General features: G+C 40.1%; 1 protein-coding gene across 1 annotated transcript in view; it reads left to right on the forward strand.

Annotated features, from left to right (window-relative positions):
- Wdr7 (WD repeat domain 7) overlaps window positions 1-27,288 on the forward strand; it is a 290,638-nt gene that overhangs the window by 429 nt on the left and 262,921 nt on the right. Inside the window, exons 2-7 of the mRNA XM_059246685.1 lie at window positions 11,514-11,685; window positions 12,091-12,197; window positions 14,982-15,060; window positions 20,429-20,603; window positions 21,238-21,314; window positions 22,972-23,091. Of these exons, the coding sequence (XP_059102668.1) occupies window positions 11,527-11,685; window positions 12,091-12,197; window positions 14,982-15,060; window positions 20,429-20,603; window positions 21,238-21,314; window positions 22,972-23,091 (717 nt within the window). The 5' untranslated portion in view covers window positions 11,514-11,526. The remainder of the gene's footprint in view (window positions 1-11,513; window positions 11,686-12,090; window positions 12,198-14,981; window positions 15,061-20,428; window positions 20,604-21,237; window positions 21,315-22,971; window positions 23,092-27,288) is intronic.

Below are 27,288 nucleotides of genomic sequence, written 5' to 3' on the forward strand. Positions count from 1 at the left end.
CCCCTAGCCTGGTGACATTTACTGCTTGTGAGGGTGGCCCCAGTCTTGAGGTGGACTGCTTTGCCCCCAGGGAACTAGTGATGAGTGTGGGTGTTTATTGGTAATGTTTTGGGGGCAGCGTTCTTGCTTTGGGGCCCAAATGTTCGGATCTACCTTTCACTGCTGGTACTACTCTTCAGTTGGCATTACTGGCCGAGGGACAACCATGTCTGTTAGAGGTTCATCTTTGAGCTGCCACTTGCCTGCTCTCTTTTAGGGGCTTGCTCTGACAGGATGTCTGCTGTTTTTTTCTTACTGGTGGATCCTGGCATTCTGAAGCTCTGCTTGCAGCCAGAGTTAACCTGCCTTTGATTTTAAAATTATATTGTTTTCGATCCACCTTCAAGGTCTACCTACACCTTAAGTCCTATGCAGAATCTTCTGGTTCTTATATTCTGAGATTCTTGCAGGTTCAGGTGCATCACAGATTACATGCGTAAGTTTTCATGCGGCTGACTTTAGTACTTATCGGTTATATATTCCTTTCCTTGTAATATTTCTTCCTTTTCCTTTTCCTTTTCCTTTTCCTTCCTTTTCCTTCTCCTCCTCCTCCTCCTCCTCCTCCTCCTCCTCCTCCTCCTCCTCCTTCTCTCTCTCTCTCTCTCTCTCTCTCTCTCTCTCTCTCTCTCCCTCTCTCTTTGAGACAGGATTTGTCTTGGGTAGCTTTGGCTGTCCTTGACCAGGTTGGCCTTGACTTTACGGAGATCCGCCTGCTTCTGCTTCCCAAGTGCTGGGATTAAAGGCCCGTGTCACTACCGCCCAGCTTTTCTTTTCTTTATTTTTAAATTTTTATTTATTTATTTTTGCTTTTTTGAGAGGAAGTCTCTTCTTGTATAGCTTTGGCTGTCCTAGAGCTCACTGTAGTACAGGCTGGCCTCAATCCCTCAGAGATCGGCCTGAGATCTACTTCCTGAGTGCTGGGATTAAAAGCATGCACCACCAGACCAGGGTAGGAGTCCTCTCCATGATCTGTATTTCTTAGGTCTTTCTTCAGAAGATTACAATAATCAAATGTTATATTAGTTGTTGGTATTTTATTGCATAAAATTTCTAGTTTGTTTCAGCTTTTCACTTTATAAGCAACCCTATGACAGTGTGGAGGTGGCAGATCCCAAATGAAAACTGTGCATTTTAATTGTCTTTATTATAAATAATGAAAAACTACTTTGATTTTTACCCAAAACAGTAGATCTCCAGTGCTTCAAGTTGAGAGAACAAACCAACATTACTACAATGGAATGCTTTATTGTCAAATGTTAATTAAAATTATGGCAGAGAAGTTAACTTGTCAAAATTTCTATTTAAATATTCTCCAGAACTCTACTTTCCTAGAAGGACAAAAGATTTGGGTGACTGAATGAATCAGAGACTTAGCTACCTGTGGGGACTTAAAATTTGGGATATGAAGCTTTATAATCTAGACATTTTCTTGTATTGTGAATGCAGTTTTTCCATGTAAGAATTCAGCATTAAGTACTTTAAAAGTAGTGAACTAGGCAGGGTGTGGTGGCTCACCACTTTAGCATTCTAGAGGGAGGGGCAGAGGCTGGTGGATCTCTGAGTTTGAGGCCAGCCTGAATTCCAGGACAGCCCAGACTACATAGAGAGACTCTGTCTTAAAAAAGGAGTGAGCTATTTCTGTGCCTGTCTCAAAACCTCAAGGTACCTACCTCAAGAGAAGGAGTAGGGTGGTCTTGAGCATAGTAGTGTGCTGTCTGTTAAAAGATGAACCTTTAAAGTTTGTTTTGAAGCTCAGGTACAGATGACTGAGTTCAATATTCATCACTGGGGTGGTTCAATATTCTAGTTCATATTCTATCCTATTATTCCAATGCTTACCCCCATTTTCTTGCTCAATCACCCAGTGGCAACCATTCTAATGTATGTGAGGTATTGCCTTTTGTCTGTGTTACTAAATGTGTATTGTTTTGAGTGCCTAAGTTTTTAATTCCCAGAGCTTATGGTATTGTATCTTTTTTGTTTTCATAAGTTGACTATTTCTTCTACCTTTTTTTTTTTTTTTTTTTTTGGTTTTTCGAGACAAGGTTTCTCTGTGTAGCTTTGCGCCTTTCCTGGAACTCACTTGGTAGCCCAGGCTGGCCTCGAACTCACAGAGATCCTCCTGCCTCTGCCTCCCAAGTGCTGGGATTAAAGATGTGCACTACCACCGCCCGGGTCTTCTAACTTTTGACAACTACTTTATTTTACTTTAAAAAGATTTATTTTTACTGGGTAGTGGTGGTGTGTGCCTTTAATCTCAGCACTTGGGAGGCAGAAACAGGTGGATCTTTGGGTTCAAGGCCAGCCTGGCCTACAAAGCCAGTTTCAGGACAACTAGGGCTGCACAGAGAAACTCTGTCTCGTAAAGTGCCCCCACCAAGATTTATTTTTATTTGTGTGACTATATGCCATGTGTGTGCAAGCCTGTTGAGGCCAGGGTTGAGTATTGGATCTCCCTGGAGTGAAGTTGCAGATGCTGTGAACTGAACTCAGGTTATTGGAAGAGCAGCAAGTGTTCTTAAACTTTGATCTATCTCTCTAGCCTCCCATCCTATGGTATTTTAGAATGTACATTTTCTTTGGTTGATCTATCTGCTTCATTTGTGGCTATCCACAGTATCTTAATTTTCCTAACACTGTAGAGATTATTGTAACACGAATATCTTTTAGATGTCTGTGAGACATGTAAAAGACACATTTCCTGATATATTTGTTGGAGCTCTGCCAGATTGTTGTTGTAGGCTAAACTGGGAGGTCTATACTCCTGCAAGGTAATTCTTGGGGTTCCCATATCCTATCCCTGCATTGGTGCTTAGTAGTACTCAGTAACCCCATCTCCTTTTCCAGACAATTTAAATATAAAGTAAAATATCAATTTACAATGAATTTGAGCTTTAATTTTTTTCTTTGTGGTGCTGGGATTGAACCCAGGGTTTCACACATGCTAGGCAAGTGCTCTGCTACCAAGCTATATCCCCAGGCCTGAAATTGAGCATTTTCTGATAAGCATTTTATCTCTCTTGGTTTTTCTTTCTGTAAAATTGCCTATTTATCTATTTACCCATTTTTACTTTGCAGTTTTTGTCTTATTCTGTTGCCAATAATACAATATCACAGATAGTTTTTCTTAATGTGGAGTGGGTTGTTTTTGCTCACAGTCCTGGATGTCCAACTTTGAGGGCTTTTGTGATAACAGCCTTCTTAGCTGGTACTGAGGCAGCACTTGTATCCTGTAGCCAGAGATAGGAAATGCACAGATATGTGCACATGTGTGTGTGCTGTGTATCTTCTGGCCTCTCTGCTTTTATAAAATTACCCCTTGTTTAATTAACGAGCTCCATTGTGAGGACATTATCCAATCATAATCATTTCCCAGAGGCCTCCCCTCTAAATAGCATGGATTAGTTTCCACTGCCTTACAGTGGGGATTACATTTCGCCATTTACCCCTGGTGGACCTACTCCGTCTGTATCCAGGTCATAACACAGATCTTTGTTGTCGATCTGAACTTGTTCATCTGAACATGACCAGTGTTTCCTAGACACTAGTCCTGTAAACATTACAAATATATCTCTTTCTAATATGCCATTTGTTAGCAACCTTTTCTATAATGCACGTCACTGAACAGACACTTTAAATTTCAATATAATAGACTTTCCCCCACATTTAGTTTACATTAGGTTTTGTTTCTGAAGTTTCCCCTTCATATATTTGTTTCTGAATATATCCCCTTGTGTTATGCATTACTCATTTCATAGTTTTCTTTTAAATGTATAGATCCTCAAGATAGCCACACTATGCTCTTTTGTATGTTACAAGTAGTGATCCAGTTTCTTTCCATATAGTGTGCCAGGTTTTTCAGGATCATTCTCCTTTCCCTAATAATAGTGCCACACTTATGTATGTTGTGTTCTGATATTTGTTCCAACACTGGATCTTGTTCCTGTAGTTTATTCTTTTGTACCCGCTCTGATGCCATGCTGTCTCTTTCTCTGTCTTTTAAGATTTATTATTACTGAGACAGGGTCTCACTTGAAGTCCTATCTGGCCTGAAACTCTGTGTGGACCAGGCTGGCTTCCACCTCCTGAGTGCTATGATTAATTGCTGGTGTTACTACACCCAGCTTACTTTTACTACTTTTATTTATGTAAATGTGTGTTTGTGTGAGTGAATGCCATGTGTATGAGGGCAGAGGCCAGAAGAGGGCAGCTGATCCAGGGGGTTGGAGTTACAGGAGGTTGTTAGTCACCTGATGTGGGGAAACTGTGCAAGGAGTGACTTCAGGGGAAAAAATTAGGGGTTAAATTTCAGAAACATAGGACTTAGTATTTCAGAAGACAGCCCTAAGCTAACTGGGGGAATGATCATTGTATAGATAATATTTTATTTTGAAGAGGATGAATGTTTCATTGTTTTTCACTGTATGGCAGAGCCACTGCTTGACTTTGTAGAAACAGTAGCAGCCAGTGCAGCACATGTTAAAATTAAGACAGTACTGCCCTTCATCTGACACTGTATATTCTGTGCTCCCAGGGCTTTCCAATGAGAAGATACATTAAGTTTTTTTCACCAAAGTCTATGAATGGCTATAAATGTGTTATATATAGTCTCACAATACTAGGTGAGACTTACATTCTTATCCTGAAATATGGGTTTCTTATAACCACTTTTTCCTGGTAGTGTTCTGCCTAGTTTTATGTTCACTTGACACAAGCTAGCATCACTGGGAAGAAGGAACATCAGTTGACAAAATTCCCCCACCAGATTGGCCTGTGGTGCGTTTTCTTGACTGATGGTTGATGTAGGAGGACCCAGCTCACTGTGGGCAGTGCCACCTCAGGGCTGGTGGCCCTGGGTTCGATAAGAAAGCAGGCTGAGCAAGCCAAGAGGAGCAAGCTCATAAGCAGCATTTCTTTATGGCCTCTGCATCAGTTCCTGCCTCCAGGTTCCTGCTCAGACTTCTTTGGTGATAAGACTGTGATATGGAAAGGTAAGTGAAATAAACCCTTTCCTACGAATGTTGTTTATGGTCATGGTGTTTTATCACAGCAATAGAAACCCTAACCAAGAGAGGTAGGGGCTCACCATGTGTCTTGGCTGGCCTGGAACTTGCTATGTAAACTAGGTTGGCCTTAAACGCACAGAGATCTGCCTGCTGAGTGCTAGAATTAAAGGCTGGTGCACTACTACACCCAGCTTCATAACCACTTTTTAACATAGATAATGTCACCAATTCTAAACACCAGATTTTAGCTCCTAGTCTAAATACCTAGGCTAGGGTATATAAAAAGATGCAGTGCACATTGTGTTTATCTGCATACATTAGGAAGTTGGGGGGTGTTCTTTAACAGCACTGTTGAGAATCATTTCTTTTCCATTGTTATTGCTACAAGCCATTTAAAGTCAGCACTAATGTAAGATAACCATGTGGAGGCCAGTTATGTCACACTGTATTATTTGTTCTCCATCTCTCCCCCCCCTCCGCCCCCGTGTGTGTGTGTGTGTGTGTGTGTGTGTGTGTGCCATTCCTTAGTGAGTTTCACATATTTCTCATACATTTCATCACTCATTAGTTCATCTCAGTTCTGAAGGGTTGCTCAGAGTCATCATCACCCAACCATCTTCATAACAGGATTTGTAGATGAGCCCCAGGTTTTCTGCAGAGTGCCTTATTGACTTCAGTTACCTCCCCTGACAGGATTGTAGAGTTCACTGTGGCCTTCACCCTCTTTAAAGCACTGTAATTCATCTTGCTTTTTAAATGTTGGCCCATCTTCAGGCAGACTACAATAAACAAAATCTCCCAAAGCTTCCTGATTGCTGATTCCCACTGTTGTGTATACCATTCTTTGTTGTCAACCATTCATATTTCTCTTTCAATTTATGAAGCAAGAGCAGAATGGGTACCGTGAGCACCACTCACCACTTGCAGCACCATGATCCAGGGTCACTTTGTTGCACCTTTGCCCCCAGGCAAGGGCTAGATTTTATACATACATACAGATGTACATATACATACATACATACTTATGCACACACACATGCACACATATTTAAGGAGGAAGAATGGGAACTAAGGTAGGAAAAATAGAATAAAAGTTATGAGACCAGATGTGGAGACCAGGTAAAGAAGTACTTCAAGGAGGCTGTATGAACTATGTCAAATGCTCCTGGTAGATTAGTTAAGATAAAGAACAAGATCTGAGCTTTGCTTAGCTTGGGAGGTCATTGGTGGCCTAGTCAGGAGCAGTTTATAGCTAGGCAGAACACTTGTCTATGGTCTCTAAGGAGAAAGGTAATATAAATATGAATGCTGTAACTTAGGTTACATATATCCTCAGAGTTTAGAGCCAGCCAATGGGAGAGCTGCTGCTTCTCCAGCCAGGGTGACTCTCATTCCTTCCCACTCACACAGTGTATGTTACTTATCCCTTGATTGTTGAGACATTCCGACCTCTCCCTTGGTTGCTTCTTCTTCTGGGCAGTTTAGTTTATATATGGTAAAGTTTCAGGGCTCAATTTAGAGGTTGATGATAATAGAAGAGAAATAATAGAAATGATTGGAGGTGCAGGAAGGTGAGAGGTAAGGCAGAAAACAAGTTCCTTCCACCAAATGGAGTCTGTTTCTGCTGGAGAGTAAGAGCTGGAGGGCGTGTTTTGCTTTTGGCAAATCAGTAACTGCTCAAGTTGATGCAGACGGGTGATAGAAGGAGCATGGGCAGACATTAAAAACATGCGGAATATGCCTCAAAATCTGTGAATGCCTTTTAAAATTGTGATTTATTTCTGAAAAGTTAGCCATGAAGTTCTTCAAAACTTAAAACTCATATATGTAGGGCTGTTTCAGTACTAAGAAATAAGTGTACATCTGTTCATTTCATACACTAAAATATTTAAAAAATATTTTAAAATTTATTTTTATTTTATGTGCATTGCTATTTTGTGTGCATGTATCCCTGTGTGAGGGTGTCAGATCTTGGAGTTACAGACAGTTGTGAGCTGCCATGTGGGTGCTGGGAATCGAACCCAGGTTCTCTGGAAGAACAGTCAGTGCTCTTAACTGCTAAGCCATCTTTCCAGACGACCCCCCCCCCCCCACTCTTTTGAATACTGGAACTTCTTTTACCATACCAATCCTAAAGTGTCAAGTTTATTGAGAGTATTTTTTCTTGCCATCCAAATAGGAAAGGATGGTCTTGTCAGCTGTGTGCTGTGAGAAGGTTGTGTTCCCCAAAGCTCCTTAATTCCAGAAGTGCTTAGTTAAGGGAGCCATTGAGTACTGGATTTCTTTACGACATTTTCTGACCTAGCTCTCTTTATTGTCTGCTTCAGTTCCTCCAAGTCTTTTTTTTTTTTTTTTTTTTTTTTTTTTTTGGTTTTTCGAGACAGGGTTTCTCTGTGTAGCTTTGCGCCTTTCCTGGAACTCACTTGGTAGTCCAGGCTGGCCTCGAACTCACAGAGATCCGCCTGGCTCTGCCTCCCGAGTGCTGGGATTAAAGGCGTGCGCCACCACCGCCCGGCTCCTCCAAGTCTTTAATAAATTGGTAGTAAGGGCACAGGAATCATAAAGAAAATTCATTATTTTATTTATTTATTTTTTATGTTTTTAAAATTTTTTTTTAATGTTGTTTTCTTGAGGCGGTCTCACTGTGTAGCTTTGTCCTGGAATTCACTGTGATAACCAGGCTGGCCTCAAACTCACAGAGATCCTTCTGCTCCTGCTTTTTCAGTGCTAGGATTTTAGGCATGTACCACCATGCCTGGCACAAAAATTCATAATCTTAATGACCATTTTGTTGCTGACACAATACAGTGATCGTGACTTGGACACACTCTTTTGACAAATGATGTAGGAATGCCCTCTGAGAATCCAGGTAAACCTTTGCAAACTTTTCTTTTTTCCTCATTGCTCTGGCAAGTACGTTTAGCTCTTAGGTGTTTAGTTCCTGCTTTCTTTGTTCACCGATGGTAGAGCAGTAGGTGGTGTGTACCCTAGTTCACACATGCCCATTCTCATGACGGAATTTGAGTTTGTTTTGTCTATGAGTAACAGGAGTCCTGCCTGGTGCACAAAAAGTACATTGTCTGTTGTGGATGGAATATTTTCTTAAGATGGGTTACATTCATTTATGTTGCATTTGTTTAACTCTGTAAAGCTGTGTTACTTTGCTTGTCTAAAACACCTGATTGGTTTAATAACGAGCTGGATGGCCAATAGCTAGGTAGGAGAGGGATAGGCGGGCTGCCAGACAGAGAATAAATAAGGAAGAGGAGAGCGAGAGGGAGGAGTGAGAAAAGGAGAAAGAGAGGAGGATTCCAGGAGCCAGCCACACAGCCATCTATGGAGCAAGAAGGAAAGAAAGACATATAGAATAAAGATAAAAAGCCCAGAGGCAAAATGTAGAGGAAAAGAAATGGGTTAATTTAAGTTAGAAAAGCTGGCTAGAAATAAGCCAAGCTACTAAGGCCAGGCATTCATAAGCATGAATAAGTCTCCGTGTATTTATTTGGAAGCTGGGTGGCAGGCCCCCAAAGAGCAAAGAGTAAACAAAACAAAACAAAACAAAACAAAAAACAAAAACAAAAAACAACCAACTGAGAAGTTATTGGTGACTTTGTGAAAACCCATTGTCCTAAGATCAAGATACATCTTGTTTTGCATTTGAAAGTTACAAGAACAGTATAGGAAATTAACATTCTTACACCTCATTTAGAAAGTATGTGTATGTGCATTTTTGCTTGCATTTATGTTTGTGCACCTTGATGCTGAAGGTTGCAAGAGGGTAAAGTTACTATGAAAAAATGCTGCTGCCCTGGAACTAAAGGATTACACACAGGTCTTTTCGTGTCCTTGGATGTACATAAGAAAATGCCACAGACTATGTGACTTACAACAGAAATTTATTTCCCATGATCTTGGAGCCTAAATCCCAGATTAAGGTAAATAAATTGGCTAGTTGAATGCTGGTGATTGACGGAGAACAATACACCCTGAACTTATATGGTCTCATTTTCCATTTAAAATAATACTCAGTGATATCATTCGGTGTCTTGGCTCATCAGTGGAAAGGAGTTCAGATTTAGATTCTTGTGGTCTGATGATTAAATCTGTTCCTAATCTTGTGATCTGATGATTAAATCCAGTTAAATCTGGGCCAATTTGTTCATTTCACACTTCAAATCAGTTATATACAGATAGGTGTATTCATAGAAGTATTTGATGTGATTTAGTGCTGTAAGCCATATTGTCCTTTATTTCATTAGTACTTCTTTTCTAAAATTTTATTTTATTAGAGTTTTTTTTTTTGGTTTGGTTTTTTGAGACAGGATTTCTCTGTGTAGCTTTGCAGTGTGCGCCACCACCGCCTGGCCATTTTATTAGACTTTTAAGGGTTTAGAAATGTTATGAGGTACTTCCTACCATCTGTTCTGTAGACCTAGGTCTGTTTTCATTGTCTTTAACTTAGGTTCAGTCTGAGTCAGTCCTAAAGTATCTAGAGGGATGGTGTTCTTTTCAGAGATGCTCAGGTGTGGTCAGTGCTTTCAGCTTGGTTGTTTGCTTGGGAGGAATCTTCTTTGGTGATATGATTTAAAGTGAATGTTGTCACCATGGAAAAATGAACTCCTTCCAAATATTCTGCTCCAGAAAGTCTTTGTTGAGAATGCCATGCTTCCAGGAACACACTGTTCTGAATTTATGAAAATCAGTTCAGAGTTTGGTTTTCCTTGCTAGTATCTGATAGGAGTATGGAAATAATTGTAATCTCATGATAGCTTGTGAAACTGATAAGATGCAAACAGACTTTATTAATAAGAAGTGTCTTTTGAGTTTTTTCCTTAAATGTATATCTTTTATTTGTAACAAGAAAAGGTGTTTTGGAGAAGCAGACTGGTGAAAGTTATACATTGCAATAAAAACAAAAAATATTATATAGGTTGTTTATGGTAGGAATTTTCTTTTTAGATAATTTCTTTTGATTGATTATCTGTTAGGCTATAGGTGACTCCTAGATCTAGTAGAATTCTCTTGTGTGTGGAGTTCTCTTTGATTATTTTATTCTGTCATTCTAACTGTGCTGAACTCATACTTATTTAGGTCTTTAGCCACACAGTTACAACAGTTAAGAGGTTTACCAAATAAATTTTAATTTTGTTATATGAAACAATGATTTCTTATGTCCATGCTCTCCTAAAAGAGGTATACCTGAGTGTACACTGTTTACTTGTCATTTCTAATGTAAATCTACTCACCAGAAACATACTTCGATTTGGATGCAATCGTTTAAAGGAAATTATTTTTCCTCTAGGTTTCACCTCAACAAAGACCCATTTGACCTTTGGAGTAAATGTGGTTAAATGGGCTTCTCATTAAGCAACATACTCATTCAGTGTTTAGCACACAGTGAAATAGACCTTTTTGTTTGCTTGTTTTGGGAGGGGGTTAGTATTTTATACTACTTTGGAAACGTATTGAGGTTTGAGAGCTCCCTTACTCCTCGTGGCAGAGAGTAAGGAAGACCTAGATTCTCGAGTCAGGGCTGATCTGGGGTCTCTCACTTGTGGCTTCATGAGTCTCTGCCTCAGTGTTTATGTGAAAAGAGTACCATAGTACTACCTTATGGAATGCCAGCACTGACTGAGAGGAAATGTGTTTATATTTATGCCTACACATTGCTTAGGAGTCTCAGACCTTTGGAAGTTCTTTACAATCTTTATCCATAGTCTTTTGTGTACTCAATTTCCCCTCTCCCTCCTCCTCTCCCTCCTTCTTTCCTTCCTCCTTTCTTTCTGTCTTTTTTTCTTTCTTTCTTTTTCTTTTTTTTCTTTTTTTCTTTTCTTTTTTTTTTTTTTTAGTTTTTGGAGGCAGGATTTCTTTGTGTAGTCCTGGCTGTCCCGGAACTCGCTCTGTAGACCAGGCTGGCCTCGAACTCAGGGATCCATCTGCCTGCCTCTGCCTCCCAAGCGCTGGGATTAAAGGCGTGCGCCACCACCGCCGTCTGCTGGTGTGTACTGCATTTTCTGAGTACAGTTTTTGTGTTTGACTGTTTTATTTGTGGAAGAAGATGACTTGGGACCAGAAAGTCAGGAGTTGGATTTGAGCACCATGGCTTGCTAGTTCTCTGCCTCAGCGGATAATGCTTAATCTCATTTTCTTGTCTTCTAGACTGGGAAGACTGTTTCACGATTTGAAATAAAATGTGATAAATAAATGTGTATTGAAATTATTAACCTTTAATTAGTAAAATTTAAAACTTGTGAGTGCCCCCAGTAAATACTTTTGCCCATTTTTTAAGCCCTTAATTTGGGAGTGAATGTGATAAATTAACCATTTTTCTTTGAGAAGATTTTAAGTGGCTAAATTTGATATTTGGGAAGTATAATTATTTTCAAATTATACAAGTTGACTTCATAATATAGGCAAGTGTTTCAGAAGGAATGTGCTATCTGACATTATTCTTATTGCATTTTTCAGGTTTGAAAACGCAATGGCAGGAAACAGTCTGGTTTTGCCCATTGTTCTTTGGGGCCGGAAAGCACCTACTCATTGTATTTCATCAATACTGTTAACAGATGATGGTGGCACAATTGTAACTGGCTGCCATGATGGACAGATATGTCTCTGGGATCTTTCAGTAGACTTGGAAGTGAGTATTTGAATGTTTGTTCTACATCTTAGATGTAAGTCAATAATTACTACAACGTTGCACAGTTCACTGTTTGCCTGTGCTTACTTTTCAGTATTTTGGGCATTATTTTTTTTTTTTCAGTCTGTGTCTTTATATTGATATTGAGTACTTAACATGATTACTAATTGAAGGTTAACTTTTAAAAACTTACTGACTTCTGTGTCTATCTGTGACTCTCTGTGTATGTGCTCAGGCTGTTGAATGCTCCCAGAGACCAGAAGCTGGAGTTACAGGTGTTTGGTTGTGAGCCTGACTCAGGTCATCTGAAAGGATGGCCCATGCTTTTGATCACTGCACCATCTCTCCAGCCCCATGGTTAACTTTTACTTTGTTATTTATAGCAGCCTATTTTTGCCTTTCTAGGTTAATCCCCGAGCACTGCTATTTGGTCACACAGCATCGATCACTTGTTTGTCAAAAGCTTGTGCTTCTGGGGACAAACAGTATACTGTGAGCGCGTCTGCAAATGGGTAAGTTTTCACAGTTGTTTTGTTTGTTTGGTTTTTCAAGACAGAGTTTCTCTGTGTAGCCCTTGCTGTCCTGGAACTCTCTCTGTAGACCAGGTTGGCCTTGAACTCAGAGATTTGCCTGCCTTTGTCTCCCAACTGTTGGGATTAAAGGCATGCACCACCACCGCCCTGCAATATTCCGTTTGTTTGTTTGTTTATTTATTTATTTATTTATTTATTTATTTATTTATTTATTTATTTATTTATATTTTCTGTTTTTTGGCCAGACTTCTCCTTTTCCCCCTAAATTGTTATGTCTTTAAAATTTTTTTTGGGTGGGTGTGGTGGTGTAAAACTTTAATCCGTCATTTAGGAGGCAGAGTCAGGTAGATCTCTATGAGTTAGTGTCCAGCCTGGTATACAAAGAAAGCTCTAGGTTAGCCAGGGCTGCACAGTGAGACCCTGTCTCAATAAAAGGATGTAGTATTTATTTGTCACTAAAAATTGTGTTTATAGGGGCAAGAGAGATGACTCAGAGTTAAATAGCACTTATTGTTCTTCCGGAGGACCTAATTTAGTTCTTAGAACCCATGTCAGGCAACTCACAGCCACCTTAAAGTTCAACTCCAGGGGCTCCAACAGCCTCTTCTGGCCTCTTTGGGCACTCATATGCAGATGGCACACCACATATAAACACATAAGTAAAAAATAAATCTTAAAATTGTGTTTATAGATTGCCATGTGACTTTTATATTTTTGTACTTTATAACCAGCACCAGCTTAGGGAGAGTTTTCTTTTATTGCAGTCTTTTCTTGTACTGTCTAAAGCTGAAGGAGGATGTTTGAATTACAGGGTTTTTGTTATGTTTGTTTGTTTTTTTTCTTGTTTGGTTTTTTCCAGACAAGATTTCTCTGTGTAGCCTTCACTGTTCTGGAACTCATGTTTTAGACCAGCCTGGCCTCGAACTCACAGAGATCCATTTACCTCTGCCTTCTGAGTGCTGAGACTAAAGGCATGTTGTAAACAGATGTTTCCTGTCCTGACTGCTCTGTCCCAAATAACTGACTCAGAGGCTGAATATGAATTATAAATGCTTGACCAATAGCTCAGGCTTGTTACTAGCTAACTCTTAAATTTAAATTAACCCATATTTCTATTTATGCTTTGCCATGTGGTGGTACCTTTATTAGCCTGGCACATTCATCTCCTGCTCCCTCTGTGTCTGGCTGGCAATTCCTGCCCTGCCTTTCTCCTCCCATCATCCTTAGTTTGGTCACCCCGCCTATACTTCCTGGCCACTGGCTAATCAGCATTTTATTAAATCAACTCGAGTGACAAGTCTTTACAGTGTACAAGAGGATTTTTCTACAGCAGCATGTGCCACCATACCTGGCTTGAATTATAGTTTTAAGGATATACATTTTTACAACTGATTTTCTATAATACTTTATTGCTTTTCTTTGATTTTGAGAAACTCAGAATATAATGAAAGTAAAAGCATGGCCATTAGTTTTCATGTCATTTTTATTGAATCAGCAGGCAGCTTTGGGGCTTTTAAAAAACTCAGATGATACCAGGCTGTCACTAGCAGAGCGGCAGAGCTCTGCCAAGTCTTTGCTGCTGTGATGCTGTGTGCTCATGTGCTGCCGAAACTAGTTCTACCCCGTCTCAGAATGGGCCTTGTGCTGGAGAGGCAGGCCATAGAACAGTGTCTTCCCAGAGTGGGAAGAACTTCAAAAACATTTTTGGATTTTTTTGAAACAAGTTGGAGAACTTGTAGAAATTTATATAAAACATCTTTTTCTCCTCTATAATTTTTGGGTTGGAATTTAACTTTATATGATCTTTTGGAATAGGAAGAGATAACATCAAGTAAGAACACTTGTTTAAGGTGAATGTTGATTGAAAATTGTTTCAGCAAGGCATGGTGATATGTGCCTGGCATACTTGTAATCCCAGCACTCCAGGAGAAGAGGCAGGAGGATTGCTGCAAGTTAGAGGCCAGCATGACCTCTAATACATAGTAAATTCCAGGCCAGCCAAGGCTACATAGCAAGACTCTGCCTCAGAAACCAACCACCAAACAACACAAATATTTTTATATCATTTGAGATGTAACAAAACAATATCAAAATGAAAAACTCCAGTAAATATCACTACACTTTATTAATATTTTCAGTTGTAAACCTTATTTTTTTTAAAAGACTAAGGCATATTGGTATTTCTAATTTTCAGTGTATTATTAGTTTGAAATATAAGGATTTTTTTGGTTTTTATTATAAGAACTGTAATGATGTGCTAACGTTTGGGATTCTGTTGGCTTTAGCTGATTTGTATTCTACGGTGCTGCATGTACAAGGTACGCTGATAACACAGGGTAGTGGTTTAAATTACAGCTTTATCTCTTTGGTTGCATAGCACCCTAAGGTTGAGCTTCAGGATGAGGGAACAACTGCTAATTGAAGCAGCCGCTATCAGGAACCTCTGTGAAGGAGTTGGAACATTCTGGAGAGCTTCACATAAGGTCTGCCCAGAGCTACTCACAAGACTCTAACAACCAGTGAAGACTCAGAAATATATTTCTACTATGAGAAGGATGGAGACGGAAGTGGGGTGTTGACAGGTTGGAAATGAGGTTAGATAGTGAGTGAGAGGAATGGAAAATGTGATCAATAGCAATAATGAATATAAGCTGTTTTCCTTCCTGTAATATATTAGTTTCAACAGAAGCTTAACTCTAAGCCACTGTGACAAGGTTACTTTTGTCTATCAGATTCAGAGTAAGCTATTGTTTTGTTTTGTAGAGAGATGTGCCTCTGGGACGTGAATGATGGCAGATGTATTGAATTTACAAAATTAGCCTGCACCCATACTGGCATACAGGTTTGTATCAGTTTTCTTAGCTGAGGCTACACGGTTTATTATAGGTGCATCATTAAAACATGGTTGAAAGCATCAAAAATGTATGTTTATGTGAAAAATGGTGGGGAGAGGTAATAGAAGAAATATATAATGATAAGTACTCCTCAGAAGATGGGAGAGATAGGAAGAGGTGTGATGTTGAGGAGACCAATGGAGAAGGGTGAGATGAACCTGCTTGTACACTGGTGTAATAAAACACTGATTGGCCAGTAGCCAGGCAGGAAGTATAGGCGGGGCGAGCAGACGAGGAGAATTCTGGGAAGAGGAAGGCTGAGTCAGGAGTCACCAGCCAGACACAGAAGAAGTAAGATGTCAAGGCAGAACTGAGAAAAGGTACCAGCCACGTGGCTAAACATAGATAAGAATTATGAGTTAATTTAAGTGTAAGAGCTAGTTAGTAATGAGCCTGAGCTGATGGCTGAGCAGTTATAATTAATGTAAGCTCCTGAGTGTTTACTTGGGGGACACTAATGGGAGAGATTTGCCATTAGATATGAAACCTTGGACTCACAAATATAGGATAAATAAAATCTTTTCTTTAATTTTGCCAAATACAAATAGACTAGATAACTGTAGTTCTTGCTTGATAACTGTTCTATTATATGTAATTTTACTATGTTAAAGTTAAAACTTTCCTTTTTGATTAGACAGAAAAGGGGAAATGCTATGTGATAATGCTCTTGTACACTGGTGTAACAAAACGCTGATTGGCCAGTAGCCAGGCAGGAAGTATAGGCGGAGCAAGCAGACGAGGAGAATTCTGGGAAGAGGAAGAGCAGAGTCAGGAGTTGCCAGCCAGACACAGAGGAAGCAAGATGTCAAGGCAGAACTGAGAAAAGGTACCAAGCCACGTGGCTAAACATAGATAAGAATTATGGGTTAACTTAAGTGTAAGAGGTAGTCAGTAATAAGCCTGAGCTAATGGCCGAGCAGTTATAATTAATATACTTGGGGGATACAAGTGGGAGAGATTTGTCATGACCGTGAGTTAGGCGGGACACAGGGAAAACTTTCTGATTACATGAACCAGTTCTCACTGCTGCCTCTCTGGATTGGGCTCTCCTGGTTACTCAGTGGAGTGTGTGTGTATAAATCAGCTTTCCATTGCTTTTGGGCCTGTGGCAGACAGAGTGCTGGTGGCAGTAATGGGGAGTGTGTGGTAGAATAGAACTGCTTAGCTCGTGGCCACAAAGCAGAAGAGGAGGAAGAGCCTGGCATCCTACAATATTTTTTAGGGGTGTACCAAAGGTGACTTAAAGATACCCTACTAGGGTCTGTTTCCTAAAGTCCTTCTAGGAGCATTACACTAGGATCAAGCCTTTAGCACATGGACCCTTGGGGAAACCCTGATGGCAGATTTCTATGAGTTCAAGGCCAGCCTGGTCTACATAGTGAGTTGCAGGCTAGCCAGGGCAACATAATGAGTGAGACTCTGTCAGAAAGAATGCTTCAAATCCCCTTCAAACAACAAAGTGATAACATAACTTGTCAACAAAAACTTTCCATATGAATACAGATCTGACAAGCAATGGTAAATGTTTGTAGGGAGGTGGTGATTGGACGATTTTCTGACTATCTCTTACCCTGGTGGCAAGAACCTACACATTTTTTTTCACCAGTGTTTTTAGAGCATGTGTTTTTTTATTTGAAAAGCATATATTGGGCTGGGGAGATAATACAGTCAGTAAAATTCTTGCAAGGACCTGGGCTTGATCTCTTGGAAGAAAAGCGGGCATGGTGGTACATGTTGCAATTCTAGTGCTGAGGATGTGGAGCCAGGTGGATCCTTGGGAGTCACTGGACAGCCAGCCTAGCCTACCCTGAGTTTCAGGCCAATGAGAAACCTAGTCTTTAAATAATAACGAACTAAAGATGATGGTGCCTGGAGACTGACACATGACGTTGTCCTCTGGCCTCCACGGCCATATGCACACACAGACATGTGCACCCACATACACACATGTGTAGACAAATTACTTTCATTTTATATTAGTTTAAAAGCTGTGTCAAACTCACTGTGCATAATTATTTTGACTTTTGTACAATTTGCAGTTATGGTTTAAAAACTTCTGGCTTACATATTATGGAAATTATTTATTTCTGCTGAACATATTTTAAGTATTTATTAAAAAATCCAATTCTGTACAAGACCTTCTGTGTTTAGATTAGCAGTCATATACAAATAGAAGATGGCTTTTGGCTGATTCATATGTATTATGGCTGTTGACTCTGTGCTCACTCACTCAGATCCAGAAAGGGACTATCTGTTGTTGTTGTTGTTATTGTTATTATTATTATTATTATTATTGACAGGGCCTCTCTGCATAGCCATGACTTTTCTGGAATTCACTATGTAGACCCATTTGGCCTCAAACTCACAGTGATCGACTGTCTTTGCCTCTCAAGTACTGGGATTAAAGGTGTGTGGCATTACATTGGCAAGGACTGTTTTTTATGTATACAGAGATGACCCTTGGTGACATTTGTACTTATTGCAATTATAGGAAATATTAAGTGATTATGTGCAATATAATATTTTAATATTTTTTGAGAATTCATCTATGAGTTTAGTCCATTTTTATTATTCTTCTCCACTCCTGAGTTCTTTTGTGTTCCCTTCCACACCCACCTCTCAAATTCTCGTCCTCTTGTTCTGTAATTATTATTGTTTCTACTGAGTCCAGTTAGTGTTGCCTATATGTACATGGGTATAGGGTTGACTACTTGGGCATTGGCAGCCTATCAGGGGGCCTTGTCACTGAGGAAAACTAACTCACCCTTCCTCAGTAGCTCACCATCAACTGAGGATGGGACCTTGTGAATCATTCATCCACTTATGCTAGAATGTTGAAGGGTATGGCCTTATGCAGGTTTTGTGCAAGCAACCACAGGTGTTGAGAGTTCACAGATGCAACATCCCTAGCATGTCCAGGAAATACTAGAGACATCTTTTTTTAATGCTCAAAAAACTTGAGTCTCCATTTAGACACCCTCCTTCCCAATATCAAAGTGTCTTAAATGCTGAATTAGTATTCAGAAAATTGTTTGGGAATATAGCATTAAGTAAAGGGTGGAGGCATTTCACTAGGCAACTCTAATAAAATATCCCTGTTCTCAGGAAAGCACTCTTCTTTGGTAACTTTCTCTGAATTCTCTTTCCACACGTCACTCCACTGACCCTTGTATATACAAGTGTCGAGTGGAAGCTCCCTTTGAGTAGTGGTGGTGTCATTTTGTTGTTCTTTTGTTTTTGATCAACCTCTGAGAGCTAGAAGCACTCCCTAGTGATGTCTGCATGTAGCTTTCTGTCCTTACCTTTAGAGTTTTAGTTAGCCTTCACACTTAGCTAAGGTGTTCCTTGATAATGTGTACATATTAAAAAGCCCTCCTCTTTCTTATGCAGGTATTGAATAATGAAGTAACCCCCACTCCCTCCCACCATGTTGATATGTGAGAATGGGGTGGAATGAGGGTGAGGTCGGGCTGGATCCTGCTCTTCATAGTTGCTGCATCGCCTCCTGGGCCTTGCTTAGCTTATCCTCAAGTGCTCTGTTTAGTAGTCTGGGGAGGTCTTCACCCTTTACAAATCCTGCATGAGCACTGTCCACCAGAATCAATGTTTGTGAGGTTGCAGGGAGACAGGCCCTTCAGTACCGTGTTGACCTGGCTTCGATGTTGTTCTTCCTCTGCTCTTCAGGCAGAATTGAACTCTGATTGTAATATGCTTGAACCACTCATCTTTCATGTCTGTTCCCTATTCACTGCATTACTGAGTTTCCTTGCTGCTGTGAAGAAAATACCTGCCAAGAAGCCATTTAGGGAGAAAGGATTTGCTTCAGTTACAATTCAAGTGGATACAATCTGTTCTGTTCAGAAAGGCATGGCGGCAAAGGGCGAGGCAGCTGCTCTGGCTTCTGTATCTAGGAAGCAGAGAGAGATGCATGCTCATGCCCAGCTTGGTTCTCAGCCCATGCCGTGGTTCCGCCCACAATGTGGTGGGTCTTCCTACCTCAACCCAATCTAGAAACTCCTCACAAACATGATGGTATGTTGAATGCCTAGGTGGTTTGTGCTGGCTAGCTTTATGTCAACTTAGTATGAGCTAGTTATCTGAAAGAGGAAACCTCAATTGAGAAAATGCCCCATAAGATCCAGAGGTACAGCATTTTCTTAATTAGTGACTGATGGGGAAGGGCCCAGCCACTTTTGGGTGGGGCCATCCCTGGGCAGGTGGTCCTAGGTTCTATAAGAAAGCAGGCTGAGCAGACCATGGGAAGCAAGCCAATAAGCGGCACCCCTCCATGGCCTCTGCATCAGCTCCTGCTCCAGGTTCCTGCCCTGCTTGAGTTCCTGCCCTCACTGCTTTTGACGATGAACTGCTATATGGACCTTTGAGTAAAATAAACCCTTTCTCCCAAATTGTTTTTGGTCATGGTGTTTGATCACAGCAACAGTAACCCTAACTAAGACACGGTCCAAGGTCTGTCAAATTACATCTACCTGTTCCTAATACTTAGAATTCATACTAGTTTTGTGACTTGCGCTAACTTCCTTTTTAAATTGAATTTGCTATGCTAATTTTATTTGGGTGTTTCATTTACTCAAAAGTCCTGATTTAAAGGTTGTGTGTGTGATGCATGCCCTTACTTCCTGCATTCTTGTGGTAGAGACAGGTAGATCTTTGTGAATTTGACACCATGTCAGGATGGTGTATATTGAGAGTTCCAGGCCAGCCAGAACTACATTGTGAGACCCTGTATCAAAAACAAAACAAACAGCCGGGCGGTGGTGGCGCACGCCTTTAATCCCAGCACTCGGGAGGCAGAGGCAGGCGGATCTCTGTGAGTTCGAGGACAGCCTGGTCTACCAAGTGAGTTCCAGGAAAGGCGCAAAGCTACACAGAGAAACCCTGTCTCGAAAAACAAAACAAAACAAAACAAAACAAAACAAACAAACAAAACCCACAACCAACCAACCAAACAAAAAATCCCAACCAAACAAAACCAAAACATGAAACCAAAAATGAAACCCCCCCACCTCCCCATGAAAATGATAAAAGTCTGCTTTGAATGCTAGAGATAAAGATTAAAAGATGAATTTTTATTTTTGCCTCATAAGAGTTCAAAGTGAGTATGTGACATTAGGAAAGGAATATTTTTCTTAAATATTGGATAAGATTAGTATAATCTGACATGGATGTGCCCATTTGAAATTACTGGAATAATTTAGTGTTTAGGAGAATATCATAATGTGTTTAATGAATGCATGTTAATCAAGTAGCCCAACTGAAGCAGTGTATTAAAATATGCTTTTTAAAATTTGGATTTAGTTCTACCAATTCTCTGTTGGAAATCAGCAAGAAGGAAGGCTTTTATGCCATGGACATTACCCTGAAATCCTCGTTGTGGACGCTACTAGCCTTGAGGTGTTGTATTCTTTAGTATCAAAGATATCACCAGACTGGATTAGCTCCATGAGTATTATCCGCTCTCACCGGACACAAGGTCAGTATATTACGCCCTTTGGCAGCTTGAACATCATCTTACTGTTTAATTTACTATGAAGTTCTATAAATTGTCAAAGTTAACAATTTGGTTATATTCTTGTATTCCAGACATATTTGTTCCAATAATTTGTGATCTATCTCCTTCACCAAGTAGTTTTGTCTGAATCAATGTTTAAACTCACAGGTGTTAGATGATCTCACTGTGATGATCACTAGGCTTTGGGAAGCTTTAGCTTGTATGGATAGTTTTCTCAAGTGAGGCTGAGTTAGAATGATTAGGGGTGTGGTGGTGATAAGAACTATAGCTTCATGTGTGTTTTCTTGGATTCAGGTTTTTATCTCTTGGCAAGATGTACCATTTCTTATGGAGAGAATGAAAAGGGAGGAGATAAAATTTAATGAATTTCTGTAACTGTGCAGTTATATTCAGTAAATGTTACTATTCTTTCCTCATTTCTTTCATTGAAACCATGAGGAAAAACGTATTTTTTTTTTTCAGAAAATAACAATAATGTTAACACTGAGGGGATTATGTTTTCTACTTCTTGTTTAAGTTCGTGAGAGCAGGCTATTTAATTCTAGAAGGGAGCATGCTATGTTTAACTTGGGCATCTTGTCTCTTCCTGGTTTAGAGGACACTGTGGTAGCACTCTCTGTGACAGGCATCCTGAAGGTGTGGATTGTCACCTCTGAAACTGGTGGAATGCAGGTGAGGTTGACAGTGATTTCTATCCTTTTTATTATATAATTTAAACCTTTAATAATCGCGTGTTCCTCACTTAGTTTTCATTTTTAAAGATTTATTTATTTATTATGTATACAGTATTCTGTCTGCATGTGTCCCTGCAGGCCAGAAGAGAGAGCCAGATCTCATTACATGTGGTTGTGAGCCACCATGTGGTTGCTGGGAATCGAACTCAGGACCTCTGGAAGAGCAGTCTTAACCACTGAGCCATCTCTCCAGTCCCTAGTTTTCTTATTTATTTATTTATTTATTTATTTATTTATTTATTTATTTATTTATTTAATTTTATTTTTTTTTGGAGCTGAGGATTGAACCCAGGGCATTGTGCTTGCTAGGCAAGCGCTCTACCACTGAGCTAAATCCCCAACCCTAGTTTTCTTATTTAAAGGAAAAAGCGTTTCTATTGAAACTATAGGAACATATCATCTAGAATATGAGTAGAGAAACGTAAGAGATGTTTTCCTCCTGCTTTTGTGTAAATTAGAAGTTCAAAGTTTGTTTCATGAATGAAACAAACCACCCATTTCAGTTACTCTCGCACCCCCGACACAGCGGTGACAGAATCCCTGATATGTAATCCAAGGGAAGAAGGACTTCCTTTAGTCCATGGCTTCAGAGACTTGAATAGAGTCTTTGGCATGACTGACTCTGCCCAATAGTGAGCGACGTTACTGTGGGGGTGTGAGTGGGGTAGGGTGGTGGGAGGTGGTGGTGGTGGTGGTGGGGAATGTGGGGAGGGGGAGGAGCCTGTTCACCTCATTGCAACCAGGAGACAGAGTAAGGAAGGGACTTAGGGTCAGTTTTATTTCCAAAGACATGCTTGCAGTGACCAACTTTGTAACTGTGCATACCACCTAAAGTGTCCAAAGCCTTCCAGTGTGTCAGCACAGGGTGGGGAGTAGGGTTTGACACTTGAGCCTCTGGGGACATTTCGTGTTCAAACACCAACACCGTCAAAAAAGCAAATAAAGTCATTTTTTTGAGTCTTATTTCATAGTACTGTGGACCAGAATAGTTAGTTTTGACAAGAAAGGTAGATCAGTTTTTTGACAGTAGTGGTATGATTCACTTCAGCTAGGGAAATATTAGGTATTGAACTTAGAAGAAACTGGAAGAGGATTTGATCAATTTTTTTTAAAACTAAGGTATATATAACCATAGGATTACTGCAAAATTTCATCATCTACCATTTCCAGTAAAGATGTTCTGACTCATGGTCAGGGATTAAATATTGGGCAGCTTTGTAGCAAAGACATTTTTGCCAAGCTCTTGTTTTTGTTTTTATTTTTTCTCTCTCTCTCTTGAGACAGGGTTTCTCTGTGTAGCCCTGGCTGTCCTGGAACTCGCTATGTAGACCAGGCTGGCCTCGAACTTGAGATCTTTTTGCCTCTGCCTCCCGAGTGCTGGGATTAAAGGCGTGTGCCTCCACCCCCAGGCCTTGCCCAGCTTTTTTAAAGAGTACATTTTGCAGTTGTTACTGCCTTGGCTTTTATCTGAGGATCCAAAGTAATGTACATATCACATGGTGCTTTTGTTCTGTGGTGGTACCTTTTATCATTTTGTGATGACTTTAATCAGTACATGTTATTCTTGAGATTTTATGAATCTTTTTTTTTTTCAGGATACTGAGCCAATATTTGAGGAGGAATCAAAACCAATTTATTGTCAGAATTGCCAAAGCATCTCTTTTTGTGCATTCACACAGAGGTCACTTTTGGTTGTATGCTCCAAATATTGGAGGGTAAGTTGAATAGATAAATATGAAATTGTCTTTTTATCCTTCATGATAAAGTCTAGTTTACTAGATTTTCAAAGATAGCCTCAAGGATATACTTGGTACAAGACTGTCAGTCATTTGGAACTCCTGTTTGGTTCTGATGTTTTTGAGGAATTTGGACTTAATTCCATGTAGCTGTCTTTTTTTGTTCTACTTCATGTAATGAAGTCATGGTTTAATTAATTTTATTGGTCTTCATTTCTACTTTTTGCTACTATTTCAGTTATGGTGTATGATGTGAGTGGTGGAAATCAGGTCTCTGTAGGCTGGCCATTTCTCTTTGTAGTGTGTTACCTGAATATACATTTCTTTCCTGGCTTCTTCAAATTGGAAGTTTACAGCTAATGCTGAGAGGAGGAGGTTTCTTCTTCATTGCTTGCCTTTAATAATAGAAAATTAGCTGTTGTGTTGTGCACTGAGCAATTTTTCAAAGCTTTCCATGTATTTTTAAAAATGATTTCTTTTGCTTTTTGTGATTTTTAATAAAATTACATCATTATCCCCTTCCCTTTCTTCCCTCCAAAGTCTCTCATATATTCCTCTTTGCTTTCTTTCACACTTATGGCCTCTTTTCTCATTAATTGTTGTTACATATATGTGTATAAACATATAGATTCCTAAATACATAAACACCACCTACTCAGTCTGTATCACCTTGCTTATATGTTTGTATTCAGGGCTGACCATTTGGTATTGGATAGTGACTTGGTGTGCTCTTCCCTGGGGAAGACTGTTTCTCCTGCTCTCAGCATTCCTTAGTTTCCTGTGGTTCTTTGAGTAGGCTTGAGGTCATGTGGGCTTTTTTTTTTTCCTGGAGCTGAGAACTGAACCCAGGGTCTTGAGCTTGCTAGGCAAGCGCTCTACCACTGAGCTAAATCCCCAACCCCAATGTGGGCTTTTTTTCATCCATGTTAGCAAGTCTGTTGTTTTTGTCTGTGTTCAGCATGTTTTTAGGCAGTTATGTTGGTGAGACTTTATGGTGTAGCTTTTTGCATTTCTAGGAAACACAATTTCAAAGCAAATTCCCTGTTCCTCTGCCTCTTACAATTCTTTCTACCCAGCCCCTTCTGCAATGATTCCTGAGCCTTAGGTGAGGGAGTTGTAGAGACATTCATTAGGACTGGACTCCACAATTCTGCATTTTGATTGGTTGTGGTTTTCTGTAATGGTTTCCATCTGTTGCAAATAGAAGTTTCTTTGGGGATTATGATGGTTGAATAATTTCAGTACTTTCACTATCAGAGAAAAGTATGCTAGTTATTTAAACCTGTTTAACAAATCTCTCCAAAACTTACATTAAAACAGTAGAAATATATTCTTGCCCAGTTTGTGGGAGGGGATTCAGGGCCTAGTTTAGCTGGGCACCTCTGGTTCAGAGTCTTTCATAGGCTGCCATCACAGGATCCTTTGGGACTTTGATAAGTGAGCAAGAAAAGGTAATTTAAGACACTCTTAATCTTAGAATTGAGAACTCAGTGCCTTTTGATACACAAAATAATCTCTAGAAAGTGTCAGAAAATGTAGCCCATACTGAAGGGAGGAGGGTGTTAGGTGAGCACATCCAAGAAGCTGCCTACCATGGTAGGAACAGCTGCTTTTCCTAACTTAAAAAAAAAATATTTATTTTTTGTATATGGATGTTTTGGCTGCATGTATGTCTGAGTACCTGCCATGTGTGTGCCTGGTGCTCATGGAGGTCAGAAGAAGGTGTGGAATCACTTGGAACTGGAGTTAACAGATGGTTTTGAATTGCCATGTGGGTGCTGGAAATTAGACTGGGTCCTCTGGAAGAGCATCCAGTGCTTTTTTTTTTTTTAAATTTTATTTATTCTTTGTGTCTTTCATATCATGCCTCCTGATCCCACCCATCTCTCCCTATCCCCAAGTAAAATTTGAGAGGAAAAAAAGAAAAGGAAGGAGGGGAAAATTTTGTCATGGAAGCTGCTGTGTGACACAGTGAGTCACACAGTGATGAGCAGGGGGCGGGGCCAGTTCTTCAGCTTTCACATCTTCAGGATCAGTTTCCCACACCTACACTATGCTGCCCAGGTGAGGTGTAGGGGACCACTCTCCCGAGTGTTGCAGGTGGTGGGGGGCAGGGACAGCTCTTCCACCTGCCTGTGGTGTTGATAGGGGGCATCTCTCCCCTGCCTATAGATGGGGTAACAACTTGTGGCAGTGGAGCTGCTAAGCTGTGACTTGCATAGTCTATTATAGCTGCTGCTCTTATTGCTCCTGTGTTATATTGTCTCACAGTTACACCACAGAGTGGATGGATTTCCTGAGCATAGGAGACAAGTTGTAGACCCTGGAGTGAATGACTTACTACGAGATAGAATCTTAACTTTATCCTTGTCAGTGTTATTACTTTAGGATGAGATTAGAGAAAAACTAGTTTGGTTAGAGTAGGCCGTGTGGTGGCTATTCATTACCTTAAAATTTGAAGGACATATGGCTGGGAGTATTGCTTAGTGGTTTGGTCCTTGCCTGGCATGTGTGAGGCCCTGAGTTCTATCCTAGCGTTACATATGCACATGTGAGTGCACACACACACACACACACACACACACACACGAAATAAAAGAAAAAAATAGAATAATTCTTCTTAATATGTGACTAATGTTGAAGAAATAATGCAAGTGACAAGTGCACCTTTTTTAATTTTATTTTATTAAATTTCTAAATTTATTTTACATACCAACCACAGTTTCCCCTCTCTCCTCTCATCCCTTTCCCTCTCCCAACCTCTTTTCTACCCCAACTCCCCATTCACTCCTCAACAAAGGGTAGGAGTCAACAAAGCATGGCATACCAAATTGAGGCAGGACCAAGCTCCTCCCTCCTGCATCAAGGCTGACTGCCATGCTTAAAAAATAACTACTCATATTTCTAGTGAAAACATGCAGCAAGGTAGCCATTGGAGAGAGCAGGAACAGGCTAGAGCTCGTCAAGTGACTGATTCCCAAGAAATTGCTAGTATCTGAGCTGTTTGTGACTCCCTGGAAGATCAGTCTATTGATATGACTGAACATTCATTTCAAATGAGCATTCTATCTCCCAGGGCAGCAAGGACATTTCACACACACACACACACACACACAAACAATCACCCATTGTTTTTGGTGCAGTTGAGGCTTCAGATAACAGTTCTGACAAACATTAGTATAAACAAAAAACATAAAACAAAAATATTATTAAGTTATCTCGAGAGTTTTGTAATTTGAAATACCCTGAAGTTGGGCCTCAGACTTGCAATGTAGCTGGGGATGGCCTCAAACTTCTGACCCTCTTGCCTGCTCCTGAGTGCTAGGATAGGCATTGTGGACCTGGTTTATATAGTGTGGGAGATGGAATGCAGGGGTCTCCTGCATGCTAGGCAAGCACTCTCCTGAGTTATATTCTTAGCCAAAGGTCCTTGTTTTCTCTGAAGAAGAGTAAAATAGAAGACGGTGCCATTGAATGAATTCCCCTTGAACAACATTTAGAATGTACTTTTATCAAATACTGAAAGTATTGGAAGTGGTAGAAAGAATTGGTCTGCTAGGAAATAGAAGCCCAGGGTTTTTATACCTCCTAGTTTTATCACATACTGATACGTATCTTTTTTTTTGAGACTGGGTCTTGCTAAGTAGTCCTAGCTGACTTTCAACTCCTATGTAGACCAGGCTGGCCTCAAACTCACGGAGATCTACCAGCCTTTCCTGAGATTAAAGGTGTGCACCACCATACCCAGCTTCTGATGCTTGACTCGGGACAACTATTACAGGTGTCAGCTGTATCACTTTCCCTCCCCACTGTAGGTCAGGGTAACAGTACCTGCCTACTTCAGTGGCTCTAGGGATCAAATAAGATCATTATAAATGTGCCTGTAAACTTCATGGTGCCTTGAAAGTTAGCCTATGCATGTTCCTGGTGCTATTCCTAAGATGTTGTTCCTGGTGAAATTATAGCAACTTGGCCTCCTCATATAGAATTGTTGAATATTAAAATGAAGTCTGTTAATGCCCTATTTATAACATTTTAGAACACTGATGAAACAGAGCCAAGCAAGGTAATTCTCCTGTTCAGAAAATATAATATCAGAGTATATGGTCAGAAATGTTACCAGACATAGTTCTAAGTCATGATACACATTCCAGAGGATTGAGTGCCTAATATTTG

The sequence above is a fragment of the Peromyscus eremicus genome, chromosome 19 (genome assembly GCF_949786415.1).
Source record: "Peromyscus eremicus chromosome 19, PerEre_H2_v1, whole genome shotgun sequence".
Classification (NCBI taxonomy): Eukaryota; Metazoa; Chordata; class Mammalia; order Rodentia; family Cricetidae; genus Peromyscus; species Peromyscus eremicus.